The 23,627-nt window shown below is 41.9% G+C and overlaps 1 protein-coding gene across 1 annotated transcript; it reads right to left on the minus strand.

Annotated features, from left to right (window-relative positions):
* Window positions 1–5,724: 5,724 nt before the first annotated feature.
* On the minus strand, window positions 5,725–22,580 carry LOC103134171 (isthmin-1-like). The gene is made up of 7 exons (XM_007546316.2): window positions 22,199–22,580; window positions 21,657–21,928; window positions 13,340–13,558; window positions 9,443–9,683; window positions 7,204–7,347; window positions 7,035–7,124; window positions 5,725–6,749 (listed from the first exon to the last, which is right to left on the minus strand). Exons 1-7 carry the CDS (start codon window positions 22,230–22,232, stop codon window positions 6,232–6,234), a joined length of 1,518 nt encoding a protein of 505 aa, XP_007546378.1. The 5' UTR covers window positions 22,233–22,580; the 3' UTR covers window positions 5,725–6,231.
* Window positions 22,581–23,627: the final 1,047 nt, after the last annotated feature.

Below are 23,627 nucleotides of genomic sequence, written 5' to 3' on the forward strand. Positions count from 1 at the left end.
TGAAAAAACATGGTCTGACAATTGGCCTACAATGTAACTGGAAAACAAATCAGTAAAAAGGATTGTAAATAAAAAAAAAAGTGCAATAACCTGGCATGAATAAGTGCGCACCTACTAGCTGGATGAACAGTTTTTGATGTAATTTCTACATTTTATTTTCTTCACTATTAGTTTTGGTGAATCTGATTAATCTGGAACAAAGATCTGCTGTACTTGAAGAAGACAGTATTTATACATTTTAATAAAAACATGCTTCAACAAAGTATTACCGTAGTTTCATTCAAAAGTTTTGGGCTCTCTGCCTTTAAAACATTAAGCCAGAAAGCCCCAAAATTTTCAGATCTGATTTTTTTCTCCAATCTGAATCGTTCAGGGTAAATGACACTTTATTTGGGGAAAACAAATCTAGCATTTAACATATAACAGGGCTCTTTACTTCTGAGAGCCAAAGAGTATGCCAGAAAAGAGCCGAACATCAAAGTAGCTGAGGTGTTTGTGATGTAATAACAGTAAGGAAGCAGCTCGCTTTCTTTTTAAAATCAATGTAATATTCCAGTGCTTTTTCCTTTCCTCTTTTCTTCTTGTCGTTCTGAACCTTTTTGCAGGCTGGGAAGTCTTTCCAGCAACACTTTGTCCAGCTGCTGCTGACTCTGGATTGTGGCCATTGTGGTGTCTGAGAGGTATTTGCAGCAGAACTGTGAAAAGATTCATAATTCACCGTTTGAAAGTAGAAATGCGTCAGTGTCGGTGCCTTATGCCAGATTGTGAGATCAGCCCACATAGTGTTGATATGCAGTCAGTCTGCCCCTAAGGTGTAACATGTCACAGTTGTTTGGTGTCACTAAGGCGCAAAGTGAATTTGGGAGGTCATAAGTGTTGCATGTTAGCGAAAAGTATGCTGTGTGTGTTGTTCCGCAGCCACCTGTCCTCAGTTTGATGTTAAAGGTCCATCTAAAGGGAGACTGACGTAACCGCTGACAGTAACCCTCCCATACACTCACAACTTTCCACCGACATGATTAGCTGCGTGTTATGAGAGAGCGAGCGATTTTCATCAGGGCTAATCTGTGCCACTGGGGAACCTTCCTCTCTACTCACCGTGGAGTTTTCGTCTTCGCTCTGGATCCCGTCAGCTTTGAAAAAAGACCCCGGCTCTTTAAAACGCGGACCGGTCCTGAGCCATTTTCCGTGTGTCCAATGCCATGCGTTCAGCAAAGCTCTATAAATGCAAAACAGACATGAAGCAAATAAAGATCAAAGGCAAGCAGCCTTGCCTGTCTGCCCTGCTGTCCTCAACATGCCAAGCGGTGCTGTCACCGCGCAGCTTTTTGTTCCTCATGTTCGCTGCCCCTTCACCACCTCCAAGACACCATTCCGCCTCGGCATTGTCATACCAGCCGCCCTTTGTGATAGCCTGGTTAGTCAGTCAAAATCTAGATTTAAAATCAAACCATGTTTTATGTTTTTCCAGATGTCTGCAGCCGACGTTGCACAGTGTAGAAGACATATGGGTTATTACAAACAAAAAAAGGTCTGGAATCGATGCCTTTTCCTTTGAGCCCGAAAAAGTTAATCTATACCCTGAAACATTGTATACATTTTCTTGCAAAAGTATTCCTGTGCCTAGTTTTTTTTAAAGTATTTGTCATATTACAATCATAAACTTTTCTTTTTGATTTTTTATGCGATAGTCCAAAAACGGGCCTGTAGATTTTCCACATACAGACGTGCAAAGCAGAAAAGTGTGTTTTGTACCTGTATTTACCTCATATTTTCTCTGAAACCACTAAACAAAATGCAACCATTTGCCTTCAGAAGCCGCTTAGCATATTTAAGTGTCGTCCTGTGTGTATAAATGCAGCATTTCTGAGAAAGATAGTTGAACATTTGCATCAAAAAGGTGGTGCAAAATATTCAGCGCCAGGGGGGATGCACATAACAATTCTCAGATTTGTCTGTTAGTAAAGTCTCCTCCCCACTTCACAATTAGGAACTACTTTGCGTTGGTATACGAGATGAAAATCTTTGGTTGAGAGAGTATTTCCGCAAGGAGCTGTAAGTGAAAGCAGGTGCTTGCTTTTATACGGGACCTGCCAGCAGCAGGTGCCTGTAAAACCAACCCAAACATCTAACAAGTCAAAGAAATTTGATTTGCCATTTTCTACGTTTCATTGTGTGGCAGCAGAGCTCTGTTTCGCTTTCCGTGCCCTCTCAGGTCCTACACTTGTACTTGTCCCGTTTGCTCAGCTGTATGCCCATATTTGCTCCCCCCCTGACCCCCACAGCTTACTCCTCCCCTGTGTTGCCGTGCCAAAGATGTGAGCTGATGGCACGGTGCCTGCTTTTTTTTTTTTTTTTTTTATGTCAGTAAAGTGCCGGGGGTGACGACTGGGGGTGGGCGGATGAAAGATAAGCAAGGTCCGGGTCCAGGACAGCCCTTTCAGATTAGAAGCCGAAAGAAAAACCTTTTAATTAGGTTTGCCATGAAGTTAGGGCCCTGCGGTATTGCGGCCCAGACACTTCCTGCATTGTGCCACACCACCCATAAAGCGGCAGTGTAAGGGAGCGAGTGAAAGAAAGTGAGGGAAGTGAGACTAAAAATGGCTCGGCCACATCTGCAGCACACCCAAAACAAAGAGATGTCCCTGCCCCTTTACCTACAGGAGCCTTCAGACTGAGATCCTAAAACAAACATTTGCTTTTCTGCTTGTAAGATGATGAGGCAGAGCTTTAAGAATACTCCAAATTAGGCTTATGCATGAGTTTGACAAGAATCTAAGTGGAAGAGTATTAAATCTACAGGGGCATTTTAAACACATGGATATGCTTTGATCTTAACTAATCCAGTGATCCTCTGGCTGTACCTCCACCCCAGTCTCAAGTCTTTTGCAGCATATAACTTTCGGACAGATTTGTTTTGGATTCAGCTTCCCCCACCAAAACGTTTTTTGGGGTGTATGAAGAAAAGCACCCCAGAACGTGTGATGCTGCCACTTCCATGTTGAGGATGAGGATGGTGTGTTCTGTCACACAATGTTTTGCATGTAGGTCCAAAAAGTTCAGCTTTGGCCTCATCTGACCAGAGCCAGATGATCTTCCGCATGTCTGAGCTGTGAATTTCTGCAGCTCCTCCAGAGGAATAGCTTTCTAACTTTACTCTGCTTTACACTTCTCCACAACCGATTCCAGACCTGTCTGCTGCGTTCCTTGATCTTCATGATCCATGGACGCTTTTGAGACGACCGAGACAAAATTACGCACAAATTACTCGACGCTGGATTTTATTTAATTATTTCAAAGTAAAGGGATTCCAGTACAAATTCAAGGCACCCTTTACATTTTTGTGTAAGCAAGTCAAAGTCCATGGAATTATTTAGTTGACTGCCGCACTGTGGCTCTGGTGTGTAGCTCTGGTGAGAAAACCCAGGGGAAGCTCTGACGAGCTCAATCTGAAGCCGTGTCAGCGGCACATTGGACATAATTCCTTTCTCATAACAAAAATAGAGGCAAAATACCAAAACCCATATCGTAGTGATGCTTAATGAGCCCTTTCGGGTCCTTGACAATACACCACTAATGTGCAGCCTTTGAATCATAACCAGAACGCCGTGCTGGAAATAGCAGCACAGCAGCGAGGCCTCACAAACAGTCCAAGCAGCGAGGTTTCTTTCCTCTGGCGGGCGTAGACTTTCCCTGCCCTCCTCTGCAATTTCACACCAGCCGCCCTCTCCAGCCTTCTATCTGTGTTCCTATCGGTACCTTTGCGCAATAATAACAGCAGCGGCGTGCGGCGTGCATGCGAGTAACCGCCTGCTCAAGGAGGGAGCCTGCCTGGAGTGGAGAGTCTGGGTGGAGGCGGGAGAGACGTGGCGGAGTGGAAGGTATGCCGTCAATTTGAACTTGGCGCTAATGTTACAAAATAAAAGGTGAACACCTCGCTTTGATCTCTAAACCTGCTCAGCAGACGCCGCGCCAAGACAACGATCCACGCTGCTCTCTTTAATCTCGGCAATAAACCACGCTTTAACTCGGGGGGAGGGACTGACAGCGGATTAAGCAAACTTCTTGTTCAATTTTTCAGTGGACACGTTGAGAAAAAGCAGAGTCGCGGATAAATGGGTCGGACGATGCCCGTGGAGTTTTCCACGAACACAGAAACAACTAGGCGGTTGCACAGAGAGCGCCTCGGGGGTGTGAAACGTGCTGGGGCCTGCTGCTTTATAAAGACAAGCCCCTGCACCCGGCCAGCTGTGCAGCACACGAGACTGCAGGAATGAGGGCACCATGAATGGCTTTCTCTGTGTGACAATGACTGCAGCACTCAGCGGAGAGGGAACGGTCAGAGGTCCACCCCTAAACCCCCACCCCACATACACACACACACGCACGCACACTCTCTGCTACGGACAAGCAGCAGTGAATGTGTGTGTGTGTGGGAGTGTGTGTACACTGAGAAATTACTCAGGAATGTGAGGACACATGCCAAAGAAAGAATCTGAGTCGCATTCAAAGGAACCTTACTCTCCTCGTCCTCTGAAGAAATATCACAGCCCCATCAAAAGGCCTGTCCTGACAGCCACTCTGGATGGAACTAATGGAAGTCTTGTGCACTGGCTTAACTCTGTGGAGGAGTGTAATTGATTAGATGAGATGTTTGGTTTTTTTTTTCCTGTTCCTGGAGATGATTTTTTGTTTGTTTGTTTGACAGCAGGAGAGAAATCTAGGAGCAGCTGATGAACCTTGAAGATGTGGGAAAATGACAATACACCTTCGCATATTTGTTGGCTTTTTTTTTTTTTAGACATTTCATATTCAATCGTTTCTCTGCATGTTTATTTCTCGCGTTCTTCGCACTCCGTTAGTTATATCCTATGCTTTGAGCGATGGTGAGGTACGAATTAGAGACGAAGCTCTGGTTTAGTCTTTGTCTGTGTCTCAATGTATTCAAACCACTGGAACTTTTTCACATTTTGTCACATTGGAACCACAAACCTCAGCGTGTTTTATTGGGATTTTATGTGGCAGAACAACACAAATTAGTGAATAATTAGGGGGAAATGTCAGGAAAAGGATCCACAGTTTCTTTTTTTGTTTTTTTTAAACACATAAACACCTAGAAAGTGTCCACATTTAGGCCCTTCTATTATAATACCGCTTAATAAAATCCCCTGGGGCTCCACATGTCTCAGCGGTAGAGCCGGCACACGACTCCGGTTCGATTCAGTCGATACATTTACGTCATGTCTTCCCCCTCTCAGACTCCTTTTCTTCCTGGTCAGCTACTAATGAATAAAGACAACTAGTTGCATTCAGAAGTCACTTAACAGAGTCCACTTGTGTGTAATTAAACACTGCACAAAATCATGTTGTGGACCTCTTTTCTCCAGCAGGATAAACATGCAGGATACTGGCCCTTGAGGACTGACTTTGTTCACTGTTGGGTTGGCGCAACGCACGTTCGTTTGTTGGAATGTACTAGTCAAAGTCCAGACCTAAATCCAAATAAGAGTCTGTGATTGCAGACAATCTATATTTAATCTGCACTGAAGCCGTCTTTTTGCCCTTAATATTACATCCCAATAAAATAGTTTGAAGTTTGGGCTTGTAAGAGTAGAAGAAGTGTAAAAAAATGCTCACAGAGCGTGAATGCTTTAGCAAGAGAGGAAAAAGAAGAAAAAAAAAAAACCTTTATGTGAAAGAGAATCTAAAATCACAGACACCCACCACAATCACAGCTACACTTTAATAAATACTTTACAAAACTAATGCAGGCTTTTTACAATGAACTGCCTCACAGACAGAATATTACAGAGGTACATGAACGAAACAGAAATGTGCATGCTAAATATTCATACCCACAAGCTTACATGGATAAAACCTGCACAGAAAATTATTAAAACTGAGCCGCTCTGTCCTTTGGCCCGTTTCTGACCAACACATTCCTGGGAGACGGCGTCTCATTACTCTATCACTGCAACATCTACAGAGACAAACTTGGACACAGTCTAAACTGACGTTTCTATAATAGTAACTTTCCCTTTAAAAAAAAAAAATGAAGAAATTTCTCCCTTTTTGTGACCAACTGAGTAACATTTTGCAGCAACATTATAGAGGAGTACCTTTTAAAAACGGAACTTGTCACCAAAGCAGAAAAAACGGACAGGTTTATGACAAGTGTGCTTCTTGTGAGGATGCATGAGTCTCTGAGTCTAGTTTGAGCTGCACAGTGGGCTAGAACTCCCTCGCTTCTTCAAACTGTTTGTAATAATCCTCATCCTGAGGATTTTCTGGACACTTCTGGCCATTGTTTGGCGGCCTGGCCTGGTTGTAGCGGCTCCAGTCTCCTTTGCAGATGATCCAGGGCAGGATGTCCACCTTGTAGTGCAGGTCTGCGGAAAACTCCGTGCTGATGAGGTTGGGCGTGCCGGCCCCTTTGCCGCGGGTGATGAGCTTCATGCCGTCGTCGTAGCAACAGTGCTGCGCGGCCAGCGTGGTCGACTCCAGGGTCAGCATGGAGCGGATGCAGTAACGGGCCGTGGGCTTGTAGATCTCCAGCTTCTCTTTTGGCCCGCTGGCGTCTTTCCAGCGGAAATCGCGCCGTGTGAGGGGGTCGTGCACGTCCGCCGTGCTGTACGCCACCTCGGTCGGGTAAGAGCAGGGACAGCTGGGAAGGTCGTTGGCCACTTTCGTCATGTACTTCTTCAAGAACTCACTCTTGCAGTTCATCCATCGCTCACAGCTGTCTGTGTCTGGAAGAGATAATGTTTGGTGGCCAGCATTAAAGTTTAAATTCAGAAGTGTGAGCAGGAGTAGCATTTTCCACAAGTGTGTGGTTTTACTGAAGACTTTAGGAACATTGGGATAAAAGGTGGGTAGAGATGAAAGCTTTGGCCTTCATGCCCTGCAGCACTTTCACAGTAATGGCGCTAAATGGAAGCATACCAACTGTGTAGAGGAACATTCTCTGCGATAAAGCAGTCGCATCTATAAGAAGGATGGGGTGGAGGAAAAAAAGTAAACGGACAAAATCTTACCAACACCAAAGAGCTCTGTGGCGTTGAACTCATTTTTCCCAGCCAGCAGGCTCACTTCAGTAGCTGCCGTCTTGAAGGCGTCTTCAAAACCTTAAGGGACAAGGATGGAATGAAGAATGAGTGGGTTTTGTTTTGCTCCTGATAAGGATAAAAACAAACAGGAGATTACCTGGACAGTTGGGCATGTCGCAAGTCCGGGACTCTGTGGCCGTACAGGCATACCCACAGGACCTGGTTCTCTTCTGGTTGCCGTTTCCACAGGTGACACTGCATGCTGACCAGCTGCTCCAGTCTCCTTCACCATCCATGTAGTCTTGGATCAGAGAAAGGAAAGACAGTACGATTTTTTAGCACAAATACAGACAAAATCCTAGAGTTACAGTGCAGTTCAAAAATGTTCATGCATGTATTTTTCACAATTTGTAATGTTATAAAAGCAAACTTCAATATATTTTACATAAAGTAGCAGAAGGACAGTACTACATATGGCATGTATTTTTCTGCTTCCTTCTTAACCTCAATATTCTTTAATAAAATCTAGAGTAAAACCTTCCTTCATCACTACATTGCTAAAGAGACAGCATCGTGAAGACCAAGGAGCATAGGACATAGGTCAGAGATAAGGTGGAGAAACCTAAAGCTGGGTTAGGTCATGAAAACAATATTCCAAACTTTGGACATCTCAAAAAGCTCTTGTCAATTGAAAAAATGCAAATATATCAAGACATGGCTGCATGAACTTAGGCTGGTGTAGGTAGAAGCAGGAGGTCAATGGTAGCTTGTACAAAGGAAATCAGACCACTAGCCATGTACTCCACAAAACTGACCCTTATATAAGAGTAGCGAGTACAAATCATTGTTGAAGGAATGTCAGAAGTATTATCATTTACAGTTTGCCACGTGACAAACTCAGTAAATGCGTAGAAGAAGGTTCTCTTGGCAAAAGAAACCAAACAAAACTTTTTAATCTGCATGCCAAATGGTATGTGCGGTGGAAAACCAACACTAGACACCATCCCCGTGATAAAACTTGGGAATGCATTTTCTCACCACGGGCAGTTAAATTGGTCAGAGTTCATGGGAAGATAAATGGCGATAAAAATCAGAGCAGTCCTCAAAGAAAACCTGCTAGGAGCTTTAGAAACACAGGGAAGTTTTACTGTTTCTGTAGGCAAAGGATAGTAACGATACAGCCAGCTAAATATGTTTAAATCAGATCCTGTTCAATGATTCAAATAGCCAGTTAAATTTTTGATAATTTCCATCCAAACATATGCAAAACCTTTTAGATTTCCTGAATGTTTCTAATATAAAATCCCAATAAAATATATTTCTATGTGTGGGTGTAGTATGAGAAAATGCACAAAAGCCTTCTAACAAAGGTTCAATGACAAATTTTAGTGCACATTGAACACCTCATAGCTGCTGTATGCTTAACTCCTTAATTTGAAAATTCAAAGTGAAATGACAGCAAATGCAAACAGAGAAGCAGTTACATAAGGGTCACCTTGTCCCGCCACCACCGCCGTGACTCTGCCACACACATTGATCCACGTTTGAAAAGCCATATTTAATAAGAGAGAAACATTAATGTGGCCATTTTGGGATGCAAGCATTTCTGGCTGGCGTTCAAACCACCCTATATATCCTCCATTTGCCCTTCAGCATACGCATTTTTTCAGTAATATAAACCACATTAGCCATATTCAGTCAAGACAAAAATCTGAATTCAGGAAGAAAAAGAAAATTCTCAGGCCACACGTCAGATGAATGATTGTCCCATCGGTGCATCATTAACTTTAAGACTATGACAGTAATGCAGATAAAATATTTCATGTCCATTACTGTGGTGTAAAATACAGGAAGAATGATGGAGATGACCGCAGCGATAAGCCAGAGGCATTTAACAGGGGTTATGGTTTACTAAATATCAAACATCTTTCCTCCAAACACCCCAGTGCAAGTGAATAAAACGACAGAAATTCCTGTTTGACTGTGTTGGTTTGGGCATGCTTCAACATGGGCCGCACTGTATGACAGTGAGCATAAATTCTTTCATGGCAGATTTATCTGTGGGGTTTGCTTTTGGAGAGCGTGGTTCGAGTCCCTCAGAGGCCCTAATGGTGCTTCCGGCTCCTTGACTGTGACTGAACTTTGATGCAACGACGCAGCTAGCTTTGCGCCACAGTGGAATCTGTCCCATAAAAACGCGCAAGGGCTTCAATCGGGGCTTGCTTAGGATGACTGCCCTTATTATTCTGACAGCTTAAATCAGTAAATCTGCAAATTACAGATTCCGCATCAGACCGTGGCCATCTGGGAAGCAGTGCTCAAATAAGAGCCCCATTGGAGCCGGTGACATATCACGCAAACACAAACAAATACCCACACCCTGCTGTCAGTCTCACCGTATTCGGTTTGAGCTTTGCTTCCTCTCCTGTCCCAGTCTGACGGCGGCCTGAGAAAGTTGCTGTCCTCCGTTTTTCTCCCATAGGAGCGATCGTGCTCCTCTGTTTGATGAGAGGACGAAGAGGAGGTGTGAGGCCACCAGTTTCTCCAGTTGGGGGAGGCCCAGTTGGGCTTGCTCTCCTTGCGTAGTCCTCTCTCAGGTTCATGGCCCTCTAGTCCATCCACCACTTCAATGGTTACCTGTAGAGATAAATGATAGCTCATGACAGTTATACTCATTGCCATCCCATGAACCTGGAAGATTAGATTAAAAACAAGTTAGCACAGGGAAGCCAAAAGTTAAGTGATGATGATGTCAAAGCCGTCAAAACATTTCCAAGGACACCATTTGTCACACAACCTACTCTTGATTTTCTTAAAACAAGTTGTTTGTCCCTAAAAAGTTAATTGAAGTTAATGCAACACCTGCAGTGGTTGCAAGCAAAGTCAAAACGGTGAGAGAGCATCTGCTGCCGAATGTTCTCTCATTCATTTGGCTCAGCCACTGAGAAAGAAAACAAGCACAGGTCCCAATTATCTTCCTGGAGGAATATTGTGCCCCCAACTACCATTCGAGCTGTTTCATACCCATAAGGCAAAAAGGGTTTCCAGCAGACATTTATACGTTTTCCTTCCGTGTGTTTACTTCTAGAGATTCAGCCACCTTTTCTTTCACTGGTGATTTTGGCTAAAGCATTTGTCATGTCCTTTTACTGTCACCAATAACCATCCATCTTACATATTTCAGTCAAAGTTGTTCTGATCATGCAAACAATTGGTTTCATGTCTCCAGCCATACAGGGACATACTTCAAGAAGGTGCTATTATTCTCACATACTGGGGTGTTTTCTTGTTTTAGTGGCCGTGAATTAAATGGTTCTTTCCGTTTCAGTAAAGTGAGTTTCAGAATGATGCTAAAAACTACCAGAAAGGCCAACTAATTTATGCTTAATGTTTAAGATTTTTATGGAGGGGTTGTCTAAAATTGATATATATTCATCTTAAAGATACGAATGATAACATCGGATGCAATAAGGAGGCCCTTTCTGTTGCCCCAGCACACAGCATCGCTCCCTCCCCCTTTCTGTCCTGACACATGTGCCTCCCATATGAAGGGGGGGGGGGACACCACCCCTGCCCTCCCACCTCTCCGGCTCTCTCCACCTAAACACAGAGTTCAAAGGGCTACTCGGCCTCCTCCAGACCATGAAAGCCAGATGAATCCCAGGATCAAAGATACCCCCTCCTCCTCCTGCCTTGCTCCCACAGCCTCACGCCCTTGCTCAATTGGTTGCTTTCTCTCTTCCCACATCTTGAGATGTTAATACACTTTGTTCATGCTCATATTTAGCAATGATGCCCTCAGAAATGCAAAGAGCCCCCTTTGGTGGATTAGACAGGAGAATGATTTAAACATGGCAGCCGTTATTCAACCATCTGCTTCACTGAGGGATTTATGACCAAGGGCCTGCCACACATTTACATAAGGCTACCGTCCATCTTCCTGCACGTGGGTTAGTGCAGCAGTGACGCTCTGTTGGTTAGTCTCTGCCTTTCAGCTGTCAGCATGATTGACGTGGAGTCTCTCCTACGCTTTACTGGGATCCAGGAAGTGTGAAAAGGGGCAAGGGTAGAGAAGAAGGATGGAGAAAGAGGAAGAAAGAGGGTGCAACGATGTGCACCAGACTGTTCTCCTTCCTGTTACCTCTTTTCCTTCATTGTTGCGTCGCCAAAGCTTAAAGGGGTAATTTTAAATTCAAAGGTTATAAAGAGTTAACATCTTACGTGCAGTAGATAATCTTCTTGTTACCCTAATTCATATCATAAATCCAAATTAGCTGGACTTGCTGGCTAAAGCTAATATGTAATCCAAGAGGGCTCAAGACTAAAAAGGACTAATGCCGTCTTAGAGCACCACCTGCAACACAGAGCTCATGAGATGATCTGATACATAATGCGGCGTATCAGGTGTATCGCCTATATTTGCAGTTCAGCATTTACAGCTTTCTTTCCGGTGGAACGCAGCTTCATTTTTTTTTTTTTTATGGAAAATCAACATATGCCTCAATTCCTTTCACAGAGCAAATAAAAAAATATTTAAGAGCTCAGACGCTTACGTTACTTTACATGCTGGACTGGCTGCCATTTGCAAAGGAGCTAACCCATGGGATTAATTTCCCCTGGTACTGATTGGCTGCACCCCCCAGGTGTCTACTGTACAACACCAACGTGGTCTGTGGGCTGTTTTATTGTTTGCATTAATCCAGTGATTATTTACACAGGAAATGTACACCACCAGTGGTGATAGACTGCTGCAATATTTTTTGTTTTACTTTTGTTTAGATAGTTTCTCTGATCTGAAGTTCTGTACATGATTGTGAGTGTTTTTTTTTTTCACACAGGAAGATCATTAGTGGGGCACAACATCCTAGCTCACTTCCCTGTGTAAACAATCGATCCTCTGTGTAAATACCTGCCCAATGCAAACATGATGACAGTTTAGAAGGCTTCACCAGGATAAAGTAAATTCTAAAAATATAAAAGTGGTTTGAGTAAATACTGTTATATTGACCTTTACACAACCTCACTTTAAATTGGAATGGTCATTGGCGGTCTACCACCTCTACCACAGAGTAAATCATTTACAGATTACGTGTTAATAACAAACGTAGCGATGGTTTTAAGGTTCCTAAAACAGGATTCCCAAGTTTTTAAGCATTTTAGAGATGAAGAAAATCTGCTTTGGTTTCGCAACAGCCTGGACAATCTGTTAGCTTTGGCCTCTGGGAACATAGTGAATTGGTCTGTTTGTAGCAGTTAAAGTGAACTTTATTGATTTTTACCCTTCTTTAATTTTTTACGAGGTAGATACTTTGACTGGAATACCGGTCGTGTTCCGTGCTTAGAATGCATTTCACGCTTTGGTGATGCTTTGTCTCCTTCTTAAGAGTTCCCTGTAATCATCAGCTTTAGTGTAAAAACCCCTCCAATGCAATCAATGATGGCTGAAAGGGTTAAAAAAAATTGCACCCCCACGCATCACCATAAGGTTTTTGACTGTAATGGTTTTAATGTCTCTGAAGTCCATTTTGATTTCAGACCATATAAGCGGGACGTAAGCCTCTAGGACAACCTCACAAAAATATTAGTGGTTAGTGAAAACTTTTGTCTCATTGACCCACAATGCTTTATATGCTACATCCACAGTACATGTTTCAAACAGGATGATGATCATTGTGGGGGACAACCTCCTACCATTGTAAATGTAAATTGTAGTAAAGTGTTAACTTTAGTCACCTAACGCCAATAAGTGAAAACACCTTAAAGTTGCATAAACTGCTATTAAGGTATTTTGGTCTAGCCATTAGCTTTAGTTTTCCACAAAAAATAAATAAATCTGAGCAGTCTTGGTCTAAAAAGACACAAATATCAAGTAAAATCTGATTGAGGGATGTTCTGCTCTCGTTATGTTTGACTTGGGAAGATTGTTGGTGTTGCACCACCTCCTCTCACAATTTCCTGTGTACGTAATGAACAGTTTCTATGTAAATAAGTAGTAGATGCAAATTGTTTTAAAAATGTATTTTGTTTTATGACATTTTTTTTAGATTAGAGTTGTAGTAGTCCAGTTTTTTCTTGGTCCCTCTTGAACTAGCTGCTGATTTAAGACTCTGGGACCAACTCCTCTGCGTTTATTGCTAAACGAAGACGCCAAGAGAGTTATCTACTGCAGGCAGGACATTAACTGCTTATCACCATTTCACAGAGCCTCACTTCAAAAATCCTAGAGTGTCCCTTGAAGTAAAGAAAAGCATCAAAGTGCATCAAACAGCAGGTGCACAGGCACACATGTTCACCTGGATGTTGGGGTTCTGTCCATTGATATCGGCTTTGGAGAGGTCCGGAAAGTTATGCAGATCCAGGAGGAAAGCCCCAGGACCATCCTTGTGTACTTTGCTGCCCTGCACCCAGGGGAGCGTTGCAGGCTGATGGGCTGGCCGGTGCTCTGCACCAGACCTCCGGTCTTCAGGAGCCAGCTGGACGAATGACCTACTTCTTGCATTTAAGGTGTTTTGCTAAAGAAGAGAAAGAAACAAACATATGCATACAATTGAAATGTATTTGGAGTAAATATAGAATACATTTAATTCCTGTTTTTGATCATTTTAGAACAAAGATCGCCACATTTTTCTTTTACACAGCAACACTGGTTGAATTTCTGAGTTCATGCGAGTTCAACTCTGAACCCAGACAGAAGAACTGTCTGCTTCAATCAAAATAAAATCTATTCTGAGCCTGCTTTTAGGTACTATGTACGTCCTGACTGTATTTTTCCTTTTTTTATCCTGACTAAATATGCTGCAACTTTACCATAGTAATATGTTGTGTACATAGCATGTTCTGCTGTCTTGCTGCCTAAAAAAAGAGCTATGTAAGAGTGATGGTTTTCCTGCTCTGCTATACGGAAAAACCTAAGCAAACATTGCAAAAATAATTACATCTGCCTTCTTGAAGACAGAAAAACATTTGGTCTTCTGACAGGGTGTTGTAAATCCATCCCATAATGACAGCTGAGGTATATGTCCTCGATCAGGTATGCACAGAAGGAACAATTATTCCTAAATTGGACAGACAGCCATAAGTAGTCTGCAATCATCCATTCTGGGATGGCAGAAAATAAGATCAAAGCAAGGCATCAATCATGTTTCTTGTTTTTCTTTTTTTCCTTTTCTTCCCTTCCCAGTGTTTTTGTGGCCAGACCGAGGCCTGAGAATATGGAAGCGGTGCTGCACGGTTGTGGTGGCCTGTCACAGACAAAGTGTCAGCCCAGCCACATTGTGGCGGGCATAAAAGCCCCCACTGGAGCTGTTTGTGTGGAGCCAAGGTGCACTCTGGAGCAAAACGGATGCTGTAAATGGAGCTGCACAGCAAGGGAGCCGGGATTATAAATGTACATTTAACTTCTGTTGAGGAGAAAGCAGCTGCATTGCTTTTTTAAGATTAACTTAAACGTGACAAAACGTTAAAGAATTCCTGCTGCTGAATGATTCATTTAGAGAAAGAAGCATGGATTTTTCTGCGACCTCTTGGTAAAGAATTTAGCTTTTTTTTTTTTTCTGGATAATGGAATGATTTGCGTATGAGGATTCATGTAGAAAATTATAATATTTGTGGGAAAAGAAATCATAAAACTGAACCCAGTTTAAAACTCTAGCAGTGTTGTTTCCAAAACCAGACACTTATGGCTATGAGCTCTGTGAAGGAGAATTTAAAAAAAAATAATAATAAAATGATTTCAGGAGCCCAATTTATGGTTCAGCAATCTGCTCTTTGCGTGAACATTACAGAGCTCTCGCTACTTCAAACAAAAGTACTTGGACTTTGATTTGCCCATGTGATAACCCTGCCTTTCATGTTCCCAGTCTTCAGATTTCACTCGTTGGCTGTAACTGAGCTCCGCCGAGGGAGCAACCGAGACGAAGCATTCGCAGGTTTAATCACAACGTAAAACGCAAACATACAGCGGCGTAATACAAAAGCAGGCGTCTCATCTGTGTAGTCTGTCTCAGCAGGGGCCACTATCAATATTTAACAGCAGAAAGAATGGATATTTATTTTAACACAGCATATTATTAACATCTGGCGCTATGACAAATATCAGGGCTGTTTTAGCAAACATAAGTTTTAAGAAATTAAAGTTTTCTTTTTTAGCAGATTATTCACCCATCCTCCTATATTGTTTTCAGAGGAATATGACACACGTGTTAATGAAAAAAAAAACAAGTCCTTTCATCATTTTGCTCTCAAACACAACCTTATAGGTAAAGAAGCACAGAATAACCCCATTTAAATGTGCAGCCAGCTTTGACAGCCGGCTGCGTTATAGTTTTCATCGCTCATATGTCGAGGAGCATCCTTTCATTTGGAGATCAAAAGTGACACACCAGTCGTCCGCTCATCTGGGGCCTCCCAGGATGTCTCACTGCCCCCAAACCCTGACTCTCAAAAGGCATGAATGAACACTTGTACACAAGCCACCTCCTTTCTTCCCTCACAGTATCTCTTCTTCTTCATCGCCTTCTTTTCCCGCTTCCTCCCTTTTTTTTTTTTGGCTTTACATTGTGAGGAGCTCCTTAAAGGGCCATGACTATTTTCAATTGGGAGCCACTCAGTTCTCCCCCCCCACCTCCCACCCCACCCAGGGAACTGGCAGGAAATTAAGGCAGACTACACGGTACCACATGGTTTTCAGCAGTGGTGGAGAAAAAACAAACAAAAAAAAAGAAATCATCCTTCCCGTCTCACACATCTAAAAGGTGGATGCAAATGAAACTGAAAAGGTGCATAGTTTAAAGTAACCTTTGACAAGAGAGGACATAAATAAGCTAAAGTAAATTCTTTTTTGCTGCACTTTTGTTAATTTGACACCTTGTTTGGTTGACAATGCATGACCTGAGCCGTGACAAGCATGGCTGCAGAATGACATCACTTCTTTTCATTAGAAGTCAGTGAAGCTTATCTATACTTTATGTGCAAAAAAAACAAAAAAAAAAACATTCAAGGTTTGTTTCATTTTTCATTGCTAAAGGAATTTCTAGGATAATTGAAATGTGGGGTGATGAACTTGGGATGAAGAGTTCAGAATCCCTCCTTTGATTTCTCAGAATAAACTCCCCGTTGCTCCTCTTCCTGCTCATCCAATTCAGCATTTGGCTGGACGACAAATATTCAATAAATTCCTGGAATACCTCCTCAGCTTTGTATGGCCTAACATCCAGGAAAACACAGACTTGAAAATGTGCACCTCAGTTATTAGCTGTAAAAAAAACAAACAAAAAAAAAAACATACCTGACATGTTTTTATTTTACTTGAACAGAAATTTTTCCAAGGAAGATACATATTTATCTGCTACATGGGATGAGCATTTTAAATACTCTGGAAATTGAAGGATGTTTAAGACTTACAAACGCTATTGTTTGTAAGTTTTAAAGCTTTGGTCAAAATCCAAAGCTTTAATAAGAGGCAAGGGGAAGACATGCAAACCAACAACTGAACCCAGGGCAGCTGCACTGAGGACTCAGTGTCTGCACATGGGGGCCATGCAGCGCCTTGAGCGCTGTGACTGTACGTCTGCATGACGCTCATGTTAAAATGGGCAGTTATGCCATTAGACATGTCTCAAGTGGTGTCATGCTGACAAGTGTTTTCCCGTTGAGGCACGGCCTCACCTGAATCATAGAGGAACCACTGAAAACAGCAGTTTGACCAGATCAGTTTACCGTGAACCACAGCGGATGTTCTCGCACTGAAAACACACGTCACATGGTACAGAAAGTGTAAACGTTTAAATTAAGTGAACATTTTAAAATGCATAACGTCTAGGGTACAAAAACGATCTTGTTTTTTCTGGGTTGTAGTTGTGCGTTTGACCCAGTCGATCATATAATAATATTTAATGGATGGGAAAAGCTGGTGAGATAGTAAAATTGACTTAATCAACGATCTGCAACTTTTACAACCCAAAGAGTCATTTTTACCCACTGTCCTGCTAAATAAAACTCATTTAGAGCCAAAAATGTTACATGATTTTTTTTTAAATCAGTGAAAATAAAACACATATGCCCTTTGAAAAGAGGATGATTCATTTTCTTTTTAAAAAGCACAAGAAAAATATACTATTGTACTTTAGGAATTACTTTATTACTGTAATTGCATGCATGAAAAACTAAGAAAGCTGCCAAAACCTGCATCTGTGCATTAAAACAAACTGCTTGGTTCTTTAAAGGTTTATATCCAAAGCTATAAAGAGCCACTGTGGAAAGTCCAAAGAGCCACTTGTGGCTCCGGAGCCACAGATCAATAAGATCTTAACACCTGGTCAAGAACTTACTTGACTGCCCATGACGATACTGCGGATTGATCATGGACATGGAAAAAAAATCTAAGAAATCAGTTAGATTTCTTTATTCGCTTAAGCGAACAAAGGTCATACATGAGGTTCTCCGGGGCTATTTTGTGGGACATTTTTATGCCGAACCAGAACTCACCTCTGCTGTCTTAAAAATATTCCAAACTCAAGAGTATCACAGTGGTTTTAAAGCAATGCCATTTATAGCTCTTGTCACATTTGCATTGGATTTTATGATTATATGGGAATTGCAGTTAGGAGATGGGGTGCCACCAAAAATCATCCTGTGTGAAACATGCATGAAGAACAGAACATGTAAAGCATTTCAGATCAAAGTAGCCAGTGGCACGTCTAAGGGGTGGTCAGGAGGGGGCATGGCCTCCCGATGGAAAATTTCTGGCCACCCCATTTGACTCCAGAGAAAATACTGATATTTTGATTTTAGCTACTCTTTACTTTTCTAACACTGAATATAACTGGAAATACTTTACAATTTTATCTTCTTGCTACAGAATATAGGAAGATTATTGATGGGGCACAACAATGATCATATAGATTTTTACTAAATGAAACAGAGAGCATTATCTGTTACAAGTAAAGTGGGAGCGGCCTGTGAGCTTTTAACACACCCTCACTTTAAAATTCCTGAACTATACCTTTGACACTTTCTAAAGAAGCCCGTTGATCCCAAACCCCTCATAAGTCTTTGGTGTGGATTTATGGCTTTGTTGAAGTATGTCTGCTTGATGTCGCTGTTAAAATGGGCTGCTAAGCCATTAAACATGTTTCAAGTGGTGTCATGCTGACAAATGTCTCCCTTCTGAATTGTGTTATGGCACGTTTTGACCTGGATCACAAAGGAGTCAAAAACATCAGTTTGATCAGATGTGTGATAACAACTGATGTCATCACACCAAGGAAAAATGAACCTGATTGATTTATTGTGCAAACATTTGTGTTGAACTTCTGATTCAGTAATCCTGGATTTCAGTACTGATTTCATTATTGTCTACTTGGCACACCAGGGAAGACCAGGCTTGTTTTGTTTCATTTGACAATAATGAACCCGAGTTAACAAAGATCACAGGTGGGGTTCCTCAAGGTTCTACTCTCAGGCCACTTTCATTTAATATCTAGGCTCCTACTTGCTCAGAATATATAGTACTGCAACACCTCCTAATATCGGTAATATGTGGCATAACCCAAGTGAGTGAATGTTCCAGAAGTTCGTCCAGCTCAGGGGCATCCAAAGTGTACCTAGAGGGCATTTGTGGCCCTTGAAATGATTTTTGTTCAGCCTCTGCACCACAATTCGAGAATGGCACAGTATTGGTTGAACACCCCAAGTTGTTGACACAGAGACACTTAAAAAAAAGGTGATATTTCACATTTTAAAAAGGATGTAAAATACAGTATTCCTAAAAAAAAGCTGCTCCTCATTTCTTACCACATTTTGTGCTTTTATTGCGTCTTTATAGTAAATGGAGCCACAAATATCCAGTGGTTTTCGCCCAAAAGCACTGGCTCCTGTAGCAGAAGGTTGGGACACCTCTGCTGTAGTTTAATACAGAAAAGTTAGAGACTGTTGTTTTGGTCCCAAAAATGCTAGAGATCAGCCCTCAGAATCAGTGAGGCAAAAAAACCCAAAAATAAACACAACACCTCTCGCTAGTAACTTAGCTGTTTGACTCAAATGGAAATTTTAACATCCACATAAAAACCATGACTAAATGATCCCACTACCATCTCATAAACATTGCCATAACAGGGGGTTTCCTGTCAAAACAGGACACAGAAAATCTTTTGCATGCTTTTATATCCAGGTTAGAGTGTTGTAATGTTGTTTTTAGGTTTTAACATTATTTTCCTGCAACACTCAATGATCTTATGTTCAAAATATATTCCAGGGTTACATAACATACATTTCTATTTCTTTTAATTTTAATAAATTCATCTCATTAAATGTTCTTGTCAGTAATTCAACCGTTCCGGCTTGTAATGACGTTTCCTTTACCTCTGTTCCTATGTTTTCCAGCATGGCACCTTAATTGGTTTTTGTATAAATAGCAAACACAACAACAAACACAATTTTCTTTGCCTGAAATCCAAACAAGGTGGAGGTTTGGTTTATGACAAAGTGCTCTCCAAACACACATCAGGGAATCTTAACAGGAAATGGGGCACCATGAGGGGCTCAGGCCTGATCCTCTGCCTTATCAAGTAAGGGTTTGGATGACAGTGATGAGCCCTTGATGACAGAAGTGCCTGCAGCTAGCATTTAACTCCCTGACAATAGGAGGTGTGTCTGCTGTGGGGCAAGGGTGCTGATCTCTGACCCCGGATCATTTTCTACCCCTCTCCTGGCACACCATCATTCCTGGGGGTTCCCTTTTGGGAGAATGTGCCAATCCCCAGAGACTCCCAAGAGCCTTCCTCAGTAAGTGAAGGCTTTAATTAACCTAACAGAGCCAGCCAGAAGCATAAGCAAACTATGCGGCTGGTCAAAGTCACCAGGTCCGGACTCTCTTGTTTGGCAAGGATTCTCTTGAAACAAAGAAGTTTGATCTCAATGGGATTTTCCTGGTGGAACTGAGGTTAATAAATAAAAAATAATAATAAAAGCCACCAGGGGGCCCCAACGAGCACTTAGATTCTGACTCAAAGGAGAACTCAAAACTTCTGATGTCTTTAGAAATAACAACTATTATTAAATTGCTTCTGACAGTTTTGGAGTGGTGAATAACAGTTTTACTTGTTTATTGAAACTATCTGACAAATGTATCAGTTGTAAACATTAAGCGAAGTTTTGAAGTTTAATAAGTCATAAACAATGACTTGTTGTTTATAAGTCGTATCATAAACACTTTGTCACATAATTTATCATATACTCTGATTATCTTTGATATTCGTTTTCTGAATTACATCTTTAGATATTAGTTCTTTTTTTAATCACAGAAATGTTTCCAGAGTTAAAGATGTAGTTTTTTGAGTAATTATTTAAGTTAAGGAAAAAAGCTATGCAAACTAACTTGGCCCTAAAATGTAGCAATCAAATAATAAAATCATTATTTCACAATTAATTAATTGTGACTAACTATATTTTTTGGAACACAGACTTTAATTTTATTAGCAGTTTTACTACCAGACCTGTACAATCAAGAAATCACCTAAATAGAACCTGTTCAACAACAGGAAGTAGAGTAGCAGATCTAAGAAAAAACAAACAAACAAACAAAAAACAAAACCCTGATCAAAACAACCCTGATCATGTACATGTAAGAATGAAAAGTATTGATTTCCATCAGTCTGGAAAAACTTACAAAGCCATTCTGAAGGATTTGGAATTCCATTGAACACCAGAGGGGCGTCAATATCCTCCAATTGAGAAATCGTGGAAGTGTGGTGAACCTTCCCTGAAGTAATGGCACAAAACCAAAATCTATCCAGAAATAGGTCAAGAACCCAGAACAACATAAAAAAAACAAAAAAAAAACATCACACTGACAGCAAAACACAGTAGTGGAAGTGTGATGGTGTGGGGCTACTTCACAGCTGTCAGGATCTGGGTGACTTTTTTTTAAACTACTACTACTGCTGCTTGCAATGAATCCCAAGGGGCAATATCTGATCACCAGTTTGTGACCTGAAAACTCCAGCAAAAGTGATTTATGCAACTGGACAATTGTCCAAACCACACCAGCAAATCCAAGAAAAACAAACAAACAAACAAACAAAAAAAAAAAAACAAATAGAAGAAACAGTCTTTGGAGTTTAATTAAAGTCAGTTAATTAAGAGGTTGTATGGCACTGAAACCATCCAAACTGGCTGAATCAGATCTGTTCCTCCAGTGATGTCAAAGACTCACTGCCAGGTGTGACAAAGGCTACTGATAACTACTGATTACATTATTTGAAAACTGAACCAGTGTCTGATACCAGCGGCTGACAATCTAAAACTTTTATGACCAGAATGCAGAAACGCAAAAAAAAAAAAAAAAAAAAAAAATTTTCATGGTCCTGCATTTAGAGGATGTGCTCCANTTATTTGAAAACTGAACCAGTGTCTGATACCAGCAGAACCCGTGCTTTACCACACACCTACAGACATCAGACAAAAAAAAAAAAAAAAAAAAAAAAAAACTTTTCATGGTCCTGCATTTAGAGGATGTGCTCCACTGAAAACTTGGTTCGGCTCTGTTACCTGGACAACACCTACATTATTACATTAAGTTTCTCCTTCGTGGCAGCAGATTTCCTTACTCACCTCTTTAAGTGTTGTATCCTGATCCAGGCTCACAGTAGCATTTCCTTGAGGCAGCGGGTTGCTCCGCAGCACCGTGATGTGTAAGGTAAGGAGGAGAAGTCCCAGCAGCAGCAGGAGCTCTGCCGCCAGCCGCACCATCCTCTTGACGCGGCCGCTCTTTGGAGCCCGCGGTGTGGCCGGAGCTCCAGCTCCGCCTCCGACTCCCACCGGTGCAGAGACTCCAATCTCCGGATCCGCCGGGGACGAGGAGCCGCAACACCACTTCGGAGCCACTTCGGGAATCAGAGGTGCAAAAGAAAAAAAAAAAAGAAAAAAAAAGAAAAGGAAATAAAAAATTAAAATAAAATAAAAACCGGGGGAGGAAACCGATCGACAAGGTGGACAAGCAGTCAGAGAATGCGAGGAACTGGAGATGAAATTGGATCCAGTTTTTTTCTTTTTTTTTTTCTAAACCAATTCTCCTTGGCTTTCTAATCATATAATCTTATTTAGGCTGAATGAGTAAACACTTGATTGAGTTCAGAGACTACTCCAGCCTGTACCGAGTAGTTGTGGTGCTGATCCAGCGTGGAGCATTGGTACTTTCCGCTCTTGTCAGATCTCCAAACTCAGAAAACTCGCAGCTGCGTTTCCTCGCCGCATTTTCAACCTCATGCCACAGGTTTTCCCTCACTTCTCCACTTCATCCGCTTTGCGCAACTTTCTGCACAGTTCGCATTCTGCGCGGCATAGTCCAGCGAGAAGACCTTTGGACTAACGGCACAGGTAGAACCGAGGAAAAACGAGAGATCTTCCAAGTCAGGGTCAGCATTAAACTCACAGAGTTGAAGAAACCTGCGGGAGGAAATAGGGCAGACGCACGCTGGTGTTGTTGTGCGATCTGGAGCTGGTTTTATACCAAGGCACCCCCCACCACCACCACACACACACACACACACACACACACACACCTTCCTCCATGTGCCCGCGCCCTCCCCTCTGATTAACTCTTTCATCCCTTTGAACCCTCCTCATCAAACTGAGGTGCAGCTGGCTTTAATTTCCACTTATTCTGGTGAAAGATCAAGAGGAGTGCTCGCCCACTCCGATTTGCTTTTCAGTCCTCGAATTGAAATGACCAAAATGCGCTTTTAAACGCCACTTTCTGTAGATTTGCACGGTGAAATATTATTCCCCCATACAGCTTAGCTGAAATTTATTGGGCCAAATCAAAGGACCCCGTAGGCGCATCTAAGATCGCACCAGGAGGTCCACACCTCAACTTAACGCGTGCGCAGCTGCGGCGGAAGACAGTGGTGACACTTCGCTTAAGCAAGACAAATGGTGCGTAATGTGACTTTAGCCAGTGCGAGAGCGCTTTTGTCCCCTTCAATAGCATCCCTGCTAGGTGTTAAAGCATGCACCTAGCAGGGATGCTGCTGCCTCAATTCACTGATCCCGCGCGGAGAGGAAGACGCACTTTAAACCGTTTCCCTGAACTTATTCACCATGAGATGCGAGCGGTGGAACAAAACTCCTGGTGCAGGGGCGGTCCTACACAAAAACTGCCCCGGATGGATGGATGGATGGATGGATGGATGGATGGATGGATGGACAAGTACGTATATCGATGAATGAATGGATGGATGAAATATCAGATGCAGTGAGGATGATTGAATGGATGTGCTGATGCAATTGTCATGCAGTGGGATAGGTTATGAAGTACAGAAATATAATTATTTTTCCATTCTCCATTTTCTTTTTCCATATTTATTTGAAACACTTTTCCAGAATGGACGGGGCCCCTGTAAACATATTAATGTGTGAATAAACACACATACATTTTCAAGATGAAAACAACTTACTCTTTATTATCTGTCAGGTTTTGAACTATTAAATAGAGAACAAGAACAACAAACCATGATAATACTCAGAAATATCTCCTTATTTTGAAAACAACAATAAAATAAAATAAAAGCACAAATCTTTTAT

This window comes from Poecilia formosa, unplaced genomic scaffold (assembly GCF_000485575.1).
Source record: "Poecilia formosa unplaced genomic scaffold, Poecilia_formosa-5.1.2 Scaffold15, whole genome shotgun sequence".
NCBI classification, from domain to species: Eukaryota; Metazoa; Chordata; class Actinopteri; order Cyprinodontiformes; family Poeciliidae; genus Poecilia; species Poecilia formosa.